This window comes from Maylandia zebra, linkage group LG19 (assembly GCF_041146795.1).
Source record: "Maylandia zebra isolate NMK-2024a linkage group LG19, Mzebra_GT3a, whole genome shotgun sequence".
Lineage (NCBI taxonomy): Eukaryota > Metazoa > Chordata > Actinopteri > Cichliformes > Cichlidae > Maylandia > Maylandia zebra.
In genome coordinates, this window is record NC_135185.1 from 20,177,161 (window position 1) to 20,189,194 (window position 12,034).

The following is a 12,034-nucleotide window of genomic DNA, read 5'->3' on the forward strand; positions in this document are numbered from 1 at the left end:
AAGAAGGGAAGATTTGTACAAACTTGTCTTTGTTCTGCCTGATTATGACACCGTATAAGTCTTTTTGACTGATACGATGGGAGAAATGGTAGAAGAACAAGCTCAGAGGTAAACAAAGAGAAAAGGAGAGAAGGAAAGTTTTTTAAAAAAAAAGGTTGCAAGGACAGAACGAAAAGGGTTAATAAAAAAAACAGAGGGTGAAAAAAAGTGGTGTGGAAAGGAGAACACGGAAGAAAGGAGTACAAAACTGACCCTCAGCAAGCTGATTTTCAACTCTGGCTTTGCTCAGGATCTTAAGCCCTTCAGCCTGCATGGGACTGGGAGTAAGCTCATTATTTTTGGTCTTTTCTCACATTATAATTACAATATGCGACAACATTCTCAAGTAGTAGTCTCAAGTGAATTTTACTGTTAAAGAAGTGCAATTATCGCCAACACTAGGCTCATTTGAAATGTGAAGCGAGGAACATGTTTTTAAAAATTTGCAAGTGACTGAAAACTTTTGTAAAGCTAAAAAAGCACCTAGTTGAACATGATCATTAAGACTGTTCGAGTCTCACTGTTTGAGAATCTTAAAACGGTTCCCTGTATAAGTTGTGGACGTCACTGCAAGGGATCCGAATCCTTTGTCAGTGAAAACAGTTCGGGGCTAAATCAAAAGTGATCCAGAATCAGTGCAGACTTCACTGAGCTGGGTCGTTTGACCTCTGACTAAATATTGGTGCTTCTTGAGGTTAAAGACACGATTAATCCTGAATGATATTTGGAGCAACATTTGCTGTTATCCAGTTATCTTGGTCAGACAATCATTTTCTCACCCAGTGAGAGTCAGGGTGCTAAACTGGCCTACATGTATAGTCCAGACTGATAAACCAGTGGAAATATGGGGTAAGCTCAGAAAAACAGAAAAAACTGAGCCCAGCTGAAATCATGAAGCAAGTAACAGTGGGAAGATTTGGCTTTCAGAACGCTTACAGTGTTGGTAGCACGATAAACACCTGTCCCAACTTTTTTGAAATGTCCTTTGACAAGACAATTAATTTTCTCAGTTTTAATGTAATGATTTTGCAAATTATTTCATTCTTTTTTATATGTCATTTTTACACAGTGTCTCGGGATGAAAAAACATTGACTGGACTATAGCAGGTTAAATTTCACAAATTCTGCAGCAATTTATTAATATATAAAAAAGAAAGCAGAGATCTAAAAAGATATAGATAACGATAAAGGTGGAATAAAGTTGGAATGAGGAGGAGGTAGCAGTGTTGTTGTGACGTGGACCATTTTAATCTAGGTGATGCAGTTGGCTCCGTGCCTCAGGTTACAAGGCATTGTGTGGCAATGAAGCAAGCTGTGCGAGCCTCATGTTTTAAACATGTCTAACTTAAATGCTAAATGTGATCCTGCCTCCTTAAAAAACAGCTGCAAATGCAAAATATAGTCAACATTAGGCACACATGTTTCACATTCTTTTCTTTTTAAACATGTGTTACAATTCAGTTCATTGTGTGGCTTCATGCTTGGTGGCTTTGTAAAATAGCCTTTGGTAATAAATATGCTGATTTGTGCAGCTGTTTCAATGTGACTAAATTTAATGTTTATCTCCTCCTTGAATCGCTACCTTATTGTGGTAGAGGGGTTTGTGTGTCCCAGGGATCCCAGGGGCTATGTTGTCTGGGGGCTTTTGCCCCCTGGTAGGGTCTCCCATGGCAAATTGGTCCTGGGTGAGGGACCAGACAAAGAGCGATTCAGAAGACCCTAATGAAAAGAACATCGAGGGAACAGTTTACCTTGCCCGGGATAGGGTTACCGGGGCCCCGCCCTGGAGCCAGGCCCGGGGAGGGTGCCCGAGGGCGAGCGTCTGGTGGCCGGGCCTTAGTCCATGGGGCCCGGCCAGGCACAGCCCGAAGAGGAGACATGGGCCCATCCTCCCGCAGGAAGCGCCATGGGGGTCGGGTGCATTGTGTGCCGGGTGGCGGCCAGGAGCGGAGGCCCTGGCGGAATGACCCCCGGCTGCCAAGACTGGCAATAGGGACATGGAATGTCACCTCTCTGGTGGGGAAGGAGCCTGAGTTAGTGCGTGAGGTTGAGAGAAACCGGCTAGATATAGTCGGGCTCACCTCTACGCATGGCTTGGGCTCTGGAACCAGTCTCCTGGAGAGGGGTTGGACTCTGTCTCAGTCTGGAGTTGCCCCTGGTGAGAGGCGGTGGGCGGTGGTGGGTATTCTATTATCCCCTCGGCTTGCTGCCGGTACGTTGGGGTTTTTCCCGGCGCCTTAGGGTCGGGGAACGGGTCCTGACTGTCATCTGCGCTTATGCGCCGAGTGGCAGTTCGGTGCTGGAAGGTGCTCCACCTGGAGACTCTGTTGTCCTGCTGGGAGACCTCAATGCTCACGTGGGTAACGACAGCGAGACCTGGAGACGTGATTGGGAGGAACGGCCTCTCTGATCTGAACCCGAGTGGTGTTTTGTTATTGGACTTCTGTGCAAATCACAGTTTGGCCATAACGAACACCTTGTTCGAACATAAGAGTGTCCATAAATGCACGTGGCACCAGGACGCTCTAGGCCATAGGTCGATGATCGATTTTGTAATCGTATCACCAGACCTGCGACCATATGTTCTGGACACTCGGGTAAAGAGAGGGGCTGAGCTGTCAACTGATCACCACCTGGTGGTGAGTTGGATCAGGTGGCGGGGGAGGACGCTGGACAGACCTGATGCACCTAAACGCGTAGTGAGGGTGTGCTGGGAACGTCTAGCAGAGGCCCCAGTCCGCGAGATCTTCAACGCACACCTCCGGCAGAGCTTCAACAGCATTCCGAGGGAGACTGGGGACATTGAGTCCGAATGGACCATGTTCAGCGTCTCCATTGCCGAAGCTGCTGCATTGAGCTGTGGCCGCAAGGTGGTTGGTGCCTGCCGTGGTGGTAATCCCCGAACCAAATGGTGGACACCAGAGGTGAAGGGAGACACCAGGCTGAAGAAGGAGTCCTATCGGGCTTGGTTAGCCTGTGGGACTCCGGAGGCAGCCAACAGGTATCGACAGGCCAAGCAGAATGCGGCTCGGGCAGTGGCTGAAGCAAAAACTCGGGTGTGGGAGGAGTTCGGAGAGACCATGGAAAAAGACTTTCGGACTGCCTCGAAGAGATTCTGGCAAACCGTCAGGCGTCTCAGGCGGGGAAAGCGGTGCTCTACCTGCACTGTGTATAGTGCTGGCGGAGCGCTGCTGACTTCGACTGAGAAAATTGTCAGGTGGTGGAAGGAATACTTCGAGGACCTCCTTAGTCCCACTGACACATCTTCCGAGGAGGAAGCAGAGTCTGGGGATGAGGGGAATGTCCCGCCAATTTCCGGGGGCGAGGTCACTGAGGCAGTTAAACAATTCCTTGGTGGCAGAGCCCCTGGTGTTGATGAGGTCCACCCCGAGTTCCTGAAGGCTGATGAGAGTGATGTTGGGCTCTTCTGGTTGACACGCCTCTGCAATGTTGCGTGGAGATCAGGGGCAGTACCCGTGGACTGGCAGACCGGGGTGGTGGTCCCCATCTTTAAAAAGGGGACGCTGAGGTGGTTCGGGCATCTGACAAGGATGCCCCCTGGGCGCCTCCTGGGTGAGGTGTTCCAGGCATGTCCTACCGGGAGGAGGCCCCGGGGCAGACCCAGGACACGCTGGAGAGATTATATCTCTCGGCTGGCCTGGGAACACCTTGGTGTTCCCCCGGATAGGCTGGGGGAGGTGGCTGGGGAGAGGGAGGTCTGGGCCTCTTTGCTTAGGCTGCTGCCCCCACGACCCGGCCTTGGATAAAGCGGATGAAGATGGATGGATGGATAACTAAAAATTATATACTATCCTACAACTAATGGCTGCTTATTAACCAAAGCATTAAAAAGTTAAATGTTTATTTTTAGTGATGTGAGCCACAATGGTAGCAGTCATAGTTTAGGCATAGCTGCTAAAAAAAAAGGCCAGCCAGCAATGTGTGAAAGATAAAATAAAACAGAGCTTCCAAGTTATTAAAAGTACTTGATATCACTCTAATCTGATCAATAAACTGAAGATGAAAAGTCCAAAGTATAAAAGCAACAAGTCATGGTTTTGCAAGGTGTGCGCCACATTATCTCTGTACTAGGATGAGCTGAAATGCTGGGCAACTGTGCCTGCATAAAGCCAAGCTAACTGTTTGCCCATGCGTCCTTTCTTCGTGCTTCATGCTACATTAAAAGTCTTGTGAATTGAGACTGGTATTCAATTTTATTCAGGTAATTTAAGCATGCTTATCTATCACTAAGCAAACGTCAGCTCTAACAGAGAAGTCAGGGTAAAAAAAAAAAGTAATATTTCTATTGTCAAACTGCAGGCTGTGCATTTGGAAAACATTTATTTATATATGCATGTGTTTACCTTTTTTTCAGCTTCCACTACTCTGGGATGCACTGTAAGACAGGTGTGCGTTGACTGCAAATCAATGGCCCAGAAGGGGCAAACATAGAAGGGGCAAACATTTGAGCTTCCACGACAGAGAATAACAGGATGAGGTGTTAAATGTTAACTGTCAGAAGACGCTTGTCTCAGGGTCCAGGCAGGCCAAAGGTCCATCGTGTGCCTCCACCTACTGACTCCTCCTAAAAGACATAATCAGCTCTCCGGTGACTCTACGATCCAGCTTCCTCTCTGTTCCGGTTTGAAACCTTGCAGAGCTCTGGAAGACTAGAGAGGCTTACTGCTCGAGACTCGACTGAGAGGGGAAACACAGGTAATGTGAAGGTAATTGTCCTTGACTTGTCTCACTTTGCCTTTTTAGTCCCTTAAGCAAAGACTCGGAGATTAATGAGGAATCTTTAACGTATTTTGGATGCTGATATAGTTATGGTTTGGACAAAGAGAGATGTTAGTTCAAATGAAACCTACTTTTTTAAAATTTAGATTTAAAGTGTATAGTAATTATATGTCTTTGCAGTAATAAAGTGTTACAACTCTCGTGTTAAGTTGTCAGGTTGATCAGACTTTGTGTCCGTTGCTGAAAACTGCCCTTGTTGTGTGTGTTTTGGGGTGGTGGGCGTGTATTTCAGGTGCACAAAGCTGCAGCTACTATGGACAGTCACATTATACAGATTTCCCGAGATGACTTGGAAGATCTAAAAGAAGCCTTCAACAAAATCGGTCAGTTTCGCACAGAGCCACGAACATGCATACACAAACACACAAACACAACACACACGCAAACTCTAACATGACCCTATAAAGGTACTGACAGTAATTCTGAACAAAGTAAGAGTTTTACTGCCATCATAAAATAAAAGACTCTTATGTAAGCCAGTTTTACTGCTTGTGTTGTACTTGTGTTTCACGTGTAATAAACGGTGCCAAATTTTATCAGTAACAATCACAGCTGCAGAGTTGCAAAGATCTTGATAATAATGAGTGGTGTAACAAAACCGACATTATCTTCCCATTTCTGCATGGCATAAAAATATCAAGCACAAAGGACAACAGGTCAAAGGCATCAAACAGCAATTTGGAGCAATTTAAAAATTATTTCTAACACCGTTCATCCTGGTCAAAGTTCATCTCTGACACTCATGTTTCTTGGAACCTTGAATGTCTGAACAAAACGCGAGAGAAATCCATCCAGTAGCTCCTTAGTTTTGACATCATCAGTGAAAACAACAAGCACCCATAAAGTGCCACAAATAGTTTTTGCCTCATTTTAGTAACAAACCAGAAGCCCAGGGGCCACTGACATGCAGCCCCAGTGCAATGAAATTTGTCCACATGAAACAATAAAGTTTAGAATCTATAGACAAGAAAGTTTACAATAATAAACTTGTAATATGAATCTTTATTCTTAATGAAGGAAATGATTTGCCGTTTTTGTATTTTCTGTGTCTCTGTGTCCAGATATTGATAACAGCGGCTATGTGAGTGAATGGGAGCTTCAGGAGCTGTTCAAAGAGGCAAGCTTCTCCCTTCCAGGCTACAAGGTGCGAGAGATCGTCGAGACCTTCATTGCTGGAGATACAAACAAAGATGGAAAGATCAGCTTTGAGGAATTTGTCTCTGTAAGTTTTGGTACAGCCTGGGAGTAAATACACAAGTTTACACACCCGATTAGACATGAAGTAATGCATCATGTTTTGCTTTCAGATCTACCAAGACCTGAAGAGTAGACAGATCAGCGAGACATTTAAAAAAATTGTGTCACGGAGGGATGGGATTCGTTCTTTTGGAGGAACATCAGGAATCTCTAGCGAGGGAACCCAGCATTCCTACGCTGGTGAGGGACAGCAAGCTCTGTGTGTGTTTGCGTGCTTGTGCGTGTCCGTGTGTGTTAGTGAGGAATTTTATCGCACCGGTGAACGATTTTTGTGTGCATGATTAGCTCCAGCTTGTAAAGCAAAGATGTTACTAAAAGCAAATACCTCAAATCTTAAATGACACCAACTGCTCTTCTGAAGGATATATTATATTATATTATATTATATTATATTATATTATATTATATTATATTATATTATATTATATTATATTATATTATATTATATTATATTACTGATGAAATCTCATTTTAGGGCCGTGTGAGCAGGTCTTTAAATCCACTTATAAGATATCCTTAATTGATCCTTAATTTAAAAGAATTATATAAAACATAATATATCAGTTATTACTGGATAAAAGGGTTTATAAATGTTAGCAACTGGACGTAATTTACTAGGAATTTATTTTCAGTATACGGATTATTTAATTTTTATTTATAGCTATTCTGTATCTCAAACCCTTGGTTAGTTAGTTAGTTAAATACAGCATATCAAAACAAAAAAAAAAAACTAAAGAGGAAGTCCTTGAAAAAAATTGAATTTTTGGCTGTAATGTAGATTATTAAATGAATTATAATTTAATGTAACAGCATGATAATGTTTATTTGAGGTGGCACAAAACAACTGTAGGCTTCCCTTCGATTTTCCTAGCTGTTTAATTATTATTTTTTGTCTATTAAATATCAGATAATAGTGGAAAAGGCTTCCCTGAGGCCTGTAGAGAGTTAATAGTCCATCTTTGTGATTTAACCGTTCAATCTAACACCATAATTTATTATAATAAACATCATAAACAGTCTACTAACCAGCTGAGCAGCTAATTGTTTACGCTCCTACATTACTTACTGCAGAAATTTATATGTGTGTTTAGATGAGGAGAAGGTGGCTTTTGTAAATTGGATCAACAAATCTTTGGCAAAAGATCCAGACTGCCAACATCTGCTGCCCATGGACCCTGATGATGAAAGCCTCTTTACCTCTGTCCGTGATGGAATCCTCTTATGGTATTAACACAAGCTCATGCACACAGGCAACCAAGAATAAGCGCCTCTATAAACATTTTTATTTTGCACTTTTATGTTGTAGCAAAGGTTAAAAGAGAAACGGTGTAATCTTGTTTTACTATTGTTTTATAGTGTTTCAGAGCGCCTTCCTGCTCACATTTTCTCAGTGGGTTTCTCTTTATTTTACACTTGTCTGCACAAGTATTTTACACTTGTCTTTATTTTACACTTTCACAGACGAAAGATAGCAAGTGAACTATCAGATGGCAGTCATAAACAGTAAATGCTGGATATAAAAAGGGGGAACTGGGAGCACTAAAGGGTCAGGAATCAAACTTGTGACTACCCAGTGCCCAAATCTGGGTATCTTAGACTAGATTCAGAATCAATTCATTCTTTTACTTGTTTAAAAAACAAAAATCTCTTTCAGCAAGATGATCAACCATTCTCAGCCAGACACGATTGATGAAAGAGTCATCAACACTAGGAAACCCTCTACCTTTCATATGAGAGTAAGTAGCAGTTCTTAGTGAGTGGGTAAATACATATATTCATATCACCAATCCATGTTATTTGCAAAGAAAAAAATAGCTGCACAATTTCTGCCAAATTTTAGCTGAGAGCATCTGTAAAACTATATCATCAGCTTGTTAACTAAATGCGGACTCAGGTTGCCAGATTCTGTGCAGACTAAAAGAGTCTGCTGTTGTTTTTTTATAAGAGGCCAGCTTATGACCTTTGCTGCACCTAAAAAGTAAAAAGAAAGAAGAAGATAGTAAAGGGAAATTCTCATTTAAGACACGACTACTTTAAAAGACCTGAATGTATTCGGTTAGATGTACTGTAGCTGGCACATGATAAGTCCTCTACTGAACATATGGATGTCAACTGAGATGACGATAGGTAGTAAATGTGTTATTGTGTTATTCTGAATATACTGATTCTCCCGGAATGTTGGACTTTGCAAAAAAGCCTGTAATATATTAACTTTTTACTGCATCGTCCTCTTCTTTTTCTTCTGCTGTGTTATATCTCATGAACACTTCTTCCTGGATGATATTTGTCCATCAGCAGTTCCATTTTCAGCTTCTGCTGATTTCTGCTTAGTTTCTTATTATTTGCAGGGTTCAATCTGTAGTCTTTATTTTCGCTGAGCTTTTAAAACAACAGAAACACTGCTGTATGACATGAGAGTGTTTCAGACTTTGAATTAAAAAATCTTGATGCAACGTGTGTTTGTAGGAGAATCTGGTCTTGGCCCTGAATTCAGCCTCAGCTATCGGGTGCACGGTGGTGAGCATGGATGCCCATGACTTGATGGCTGGAAAGCCCCACCTGGTTCTGGGATTGCTCTGGCAGGTTATCAAGATTGGCCTCTTCGCTGACATAGAAATCAGCAGGAACGAAGGTCAGCGCACACCTGCATGCAAACACACAACTTCACTTTTACAGCGCTCACCAATATGTGATGTAGTTCATGCAGGAGAGGTTTGAAATGTAAAGGTTTAGGCAAAACAGTGGAGCTTGTTAGGTTAAAACTGTATAACAGAGTGCCCATAACAGTGTTCATGATTATGTTTCTTTTCTCTAAGCATTCTGTAAGCATTTGGTGCTTTATTTGATTTTATTTTTATATGTCATATTATATTATCTGTAATCATACAGCCTCTAGGTACAAAAATATGTTACAAATTTTTGATTTTTTTGTGCTTTTTTTGTAACAAATTAGTGAATTCTTTTGCGCGTCTTCTTTACTTTGACCAGCATAACCACAACTGTATTACTTTTAATTGAGAGTATCTTGCTGCTTCTAGGTAAAAATGCAGTTTTTTATTAATTTCCTCTTTCTTGCTTTAACAGTTGATTAACTGCTGTTATGTGTTTTCAGGTCTGATTGCCCTCCTAGCAGATGGAGAATCACTGGAGCACCTAATGTCTCTCTCCCCTGACGAGCTGCTGCTCCGCTGGGTCAACTATCATCTACGCAACGCTGGAACGGAAACAATCAGCAACTTCAGCGAAGACATCAAGGTACCGTGCAGAATAAATACACACACACGTGAATACAGAGTCATCAGTAACCTCATCTTGTACTCTCCCACCGAAGGACTCACGGGCCTATTTCCACCTGATGGATCAGATCACTTCCTGTGAGGAGGATGAATTCCAAATGAGGATAAAAATTGACATGAGCGGTCTCAATGTGAGCCACAAACTTTTCACATAACAATGAGAAACTAATAAATAAAGCTAAATGTAAAGATAAACATTTCTGTTTGTCATTTTAACCTGTTTTCTTCACATTCTCATATTTACATAGCGTCTATACCGTTCTTCTATGCATACATGTCTCTGTGTGTGTTTGTTGTGAAGGAGTGGGATTTGGAGAAAAGGGCGGAGCTGATGCTGCAGCAGGCAGCCAGACTGGAATGCAGGCAGTTTGTTACTCCTCATGATGTCACATCTGGAAACAGCAAACTGAACATGGCCTTTGTGGCCAACCTGTTCAACATGCACCCCGGTCTGCAGAAGCTTCTGATGAACGGAGGCGATTTAGAGCACATAGAGAGTGAGATACATCCACCACTACATCTTGGCCTTACAATTACACGACAGAGTCATAAAATGCTGAAATGTACAGTACATAGAGGCATATTAGCCATAAAATGAGCATGGAGAAAACAGACGTAATGCTATGCTAGTTATACATGCCATAGACCAATAATAAGCCAGAGATGATAATAGGTGCTTGAGTTTGTGGCAGACGTCCAGACTATAGATGAAGTCAACTGTATGATAACATGTATGATGTCTTCATATCATTCTAGGGGAGACCAGAGAAGAAAAAACATTTCGCAACTGGATGAACTCTCTGGGTGTTTCTCCACATGTGCACCATCTTTACCAGTATGTCATCAGTTATAAATAATCATGTTGACCATATCAGTTATTTAGGGTGAATGGAGCTGTAAATCAAGATCACGGCTTCATTTAATGAGGGTGAGAATGGATTAGCATGTGTCCTCATTTATCATTTCACTGAAGACTCCACAAGAGTAAGATATGGGCTTAGATATCCTAAATTTTAACGCTTTCCTCATGCAGACAGCATTGAAAATAATAAATCCCTTATTTAATTATAAGTGTAATTATTACTATTTGTTAGCTTTAAAGCACAGTAAAACATGAACTCCCCCTAAGGCTGCTAAAAGTCCATATTTCAACAAAAATAGAGATGACATGCTCTAAGTGTTCTCAGAGGTGGTCTTTTTTTTCCTCCTTCTTCTATTGAAATCCATTATCTGTGTCATTGTTTTTATCCAGTGACCTGTGTGACGGCTTGGTGATTCTGCAGCTTTATGATAAGGTCAATGTGTTTGTGAACTGGAAGAAAGTCAACCGCCCTCCTTATCCTGCTCTGGGGGCCAACATGAAGAAGGTACTAGACGCTAACAAGCAGAGCTGTCACAATGACAGGAAAAGCACAGCAGTGGGAAATATGAGAGATGTTTTGTTTTTTTCCCTGTATCCCAGCTGGAAAACTGTAACTATGCTGTGGAGCTGGGCAGGGATGTCGCCCGCTTCTCCCTGGTTGGAATTGGAGGAGTAAATCTAAACGAGGGGAGTCGTGTACACACCTTAGGGCTGGTCTGGCAGCTGATGAGGAGGTATGTGCACGCAGAGCTGCAGGATGTTTTGCTTGCTGTAGTATATTGTTTGGTGAAAACAGATAGTCCATGCTTTGGCGACTGCTGCTCCTTGTATAGTTTCAGTTACCTGTACTTCTTACAATCCGCCAGGTACACAATTCAAGTTTTGTCTGATTTGGGTGATGGAGAGAGGGTGGTAGATCAAATCATCCTGGACTGGGTCAACAAGATGCTGAGTCAGAATAGAAAGGACACACAAATCACCAGCTTCAAGGTGTGTATCTTTGTTTGTGAAATGGTATGATATCAAAAGACTGTGTGCTTTAAACCCCTTTTTCCTGTTTTCTGCAGGACAAGCTGATCAGCACCAGCCTGCCAGTGATTGACCTGATTGATGTAATTGCTCCGGGGATGGTCAAGTTCCCCGTGGTGGCAAGAGGAGAAAATGGAGTGCTGAAGAAAGATGATAAAATCAACAATGCCAAGTAAGAAAAAAAACGTTTTTAAACTCCCAACCTCTTTGGATTTTTCGCTCTTTTCTAATTTCCTTACTCCTCTCTCCTTTTTTGCTGCTCTTAGGTATGCAATTTCATTGGCTCGTAAGATTGGCGCTCGTGTCTACGCTCTGCCTGATGATTTGGTGGAGGTCAACCCCAAGATGGTGATGACTGTGTTTGCCTGCCTCATGGGGCATGGTATGAAGAAAGCCAAAAACTGAAGTAGGCACAAACAACACTGAATGAAGATGGAAAAATATATTTGTATTTTACTTTTAAAAATTTTCTTTAAGTTTTAACCTTGCCGTGCGTACAAAACAAAAACAGTCTAGCATTCTCTATTATTCGTTTGCAAGAAAAGAAAGCTGTAAATCTTTTTCCATCAATAAAGATTATTTTTTTTATACGTGATTTTATGGAAGATTGTTCTTTGCTTTAATAAACTTAACCAATTCTATTTACTTCTTCTGCAATATGAGCCAGAGATCCGGCAGAAGAAAAAGCAGAATTATACACACATCTGTTCTGTCAAATACATTTTATGTCTGTAAATGTTGTGCATTGAAT

General features: G+C 42.0%; 1 protein-coding gene across 2 annotated transcripts; it reads left to right on the top strand.

The window, feature by feature from the left end:
* The first annotated feature begins 225 nt into the window (after positions 1-225).
* pls1 (plastin 1 (I isoform)) lies at positions 226-11,951 on the top strand. Of its 2 annotated transcripts, none has more exons than XM_004540147.6 (17): positions 226-323; positions 4,415-4,766; positions 5,072-5,162; positions 5,901-6,061; positions 6,147-6,276; positions 7,188-7,320; positions 7,751-7,832; positions 8,563-8,728; positions 9,209-9,351; positions 9,428-9,523; positions 9,694-9,889; positions 10,149-10,227; positions 10,645-10,759; positions 10,855-10,988; positions 11,121-11,244; positions 11,322-11,455; positions 11,550-11,951. In XM_004540147.6, exons 3-17 carry the CDS (start codon positions 5,093-5,095, stop codon positions 11,686-11,688), a joined length of 1,902 nt encoding a protein of 633 aa, XP_004540204.1. In that variant the 5' UTR covers positions 226-323; positions 4,415-4,766; positions 5,072-5,092; the 3' UTR covers positions 11,689-11,951. The 2 variants fall into 2 exon arrangements, with proteins under 2 accessions (XP_004540204.1, XP_004540203.1); XM_004540146.6 differs by having other exon boundaries at positions 4,415-4,755.
* Positions 11,952-12,034: the final 83 nt, after the last annotated feature.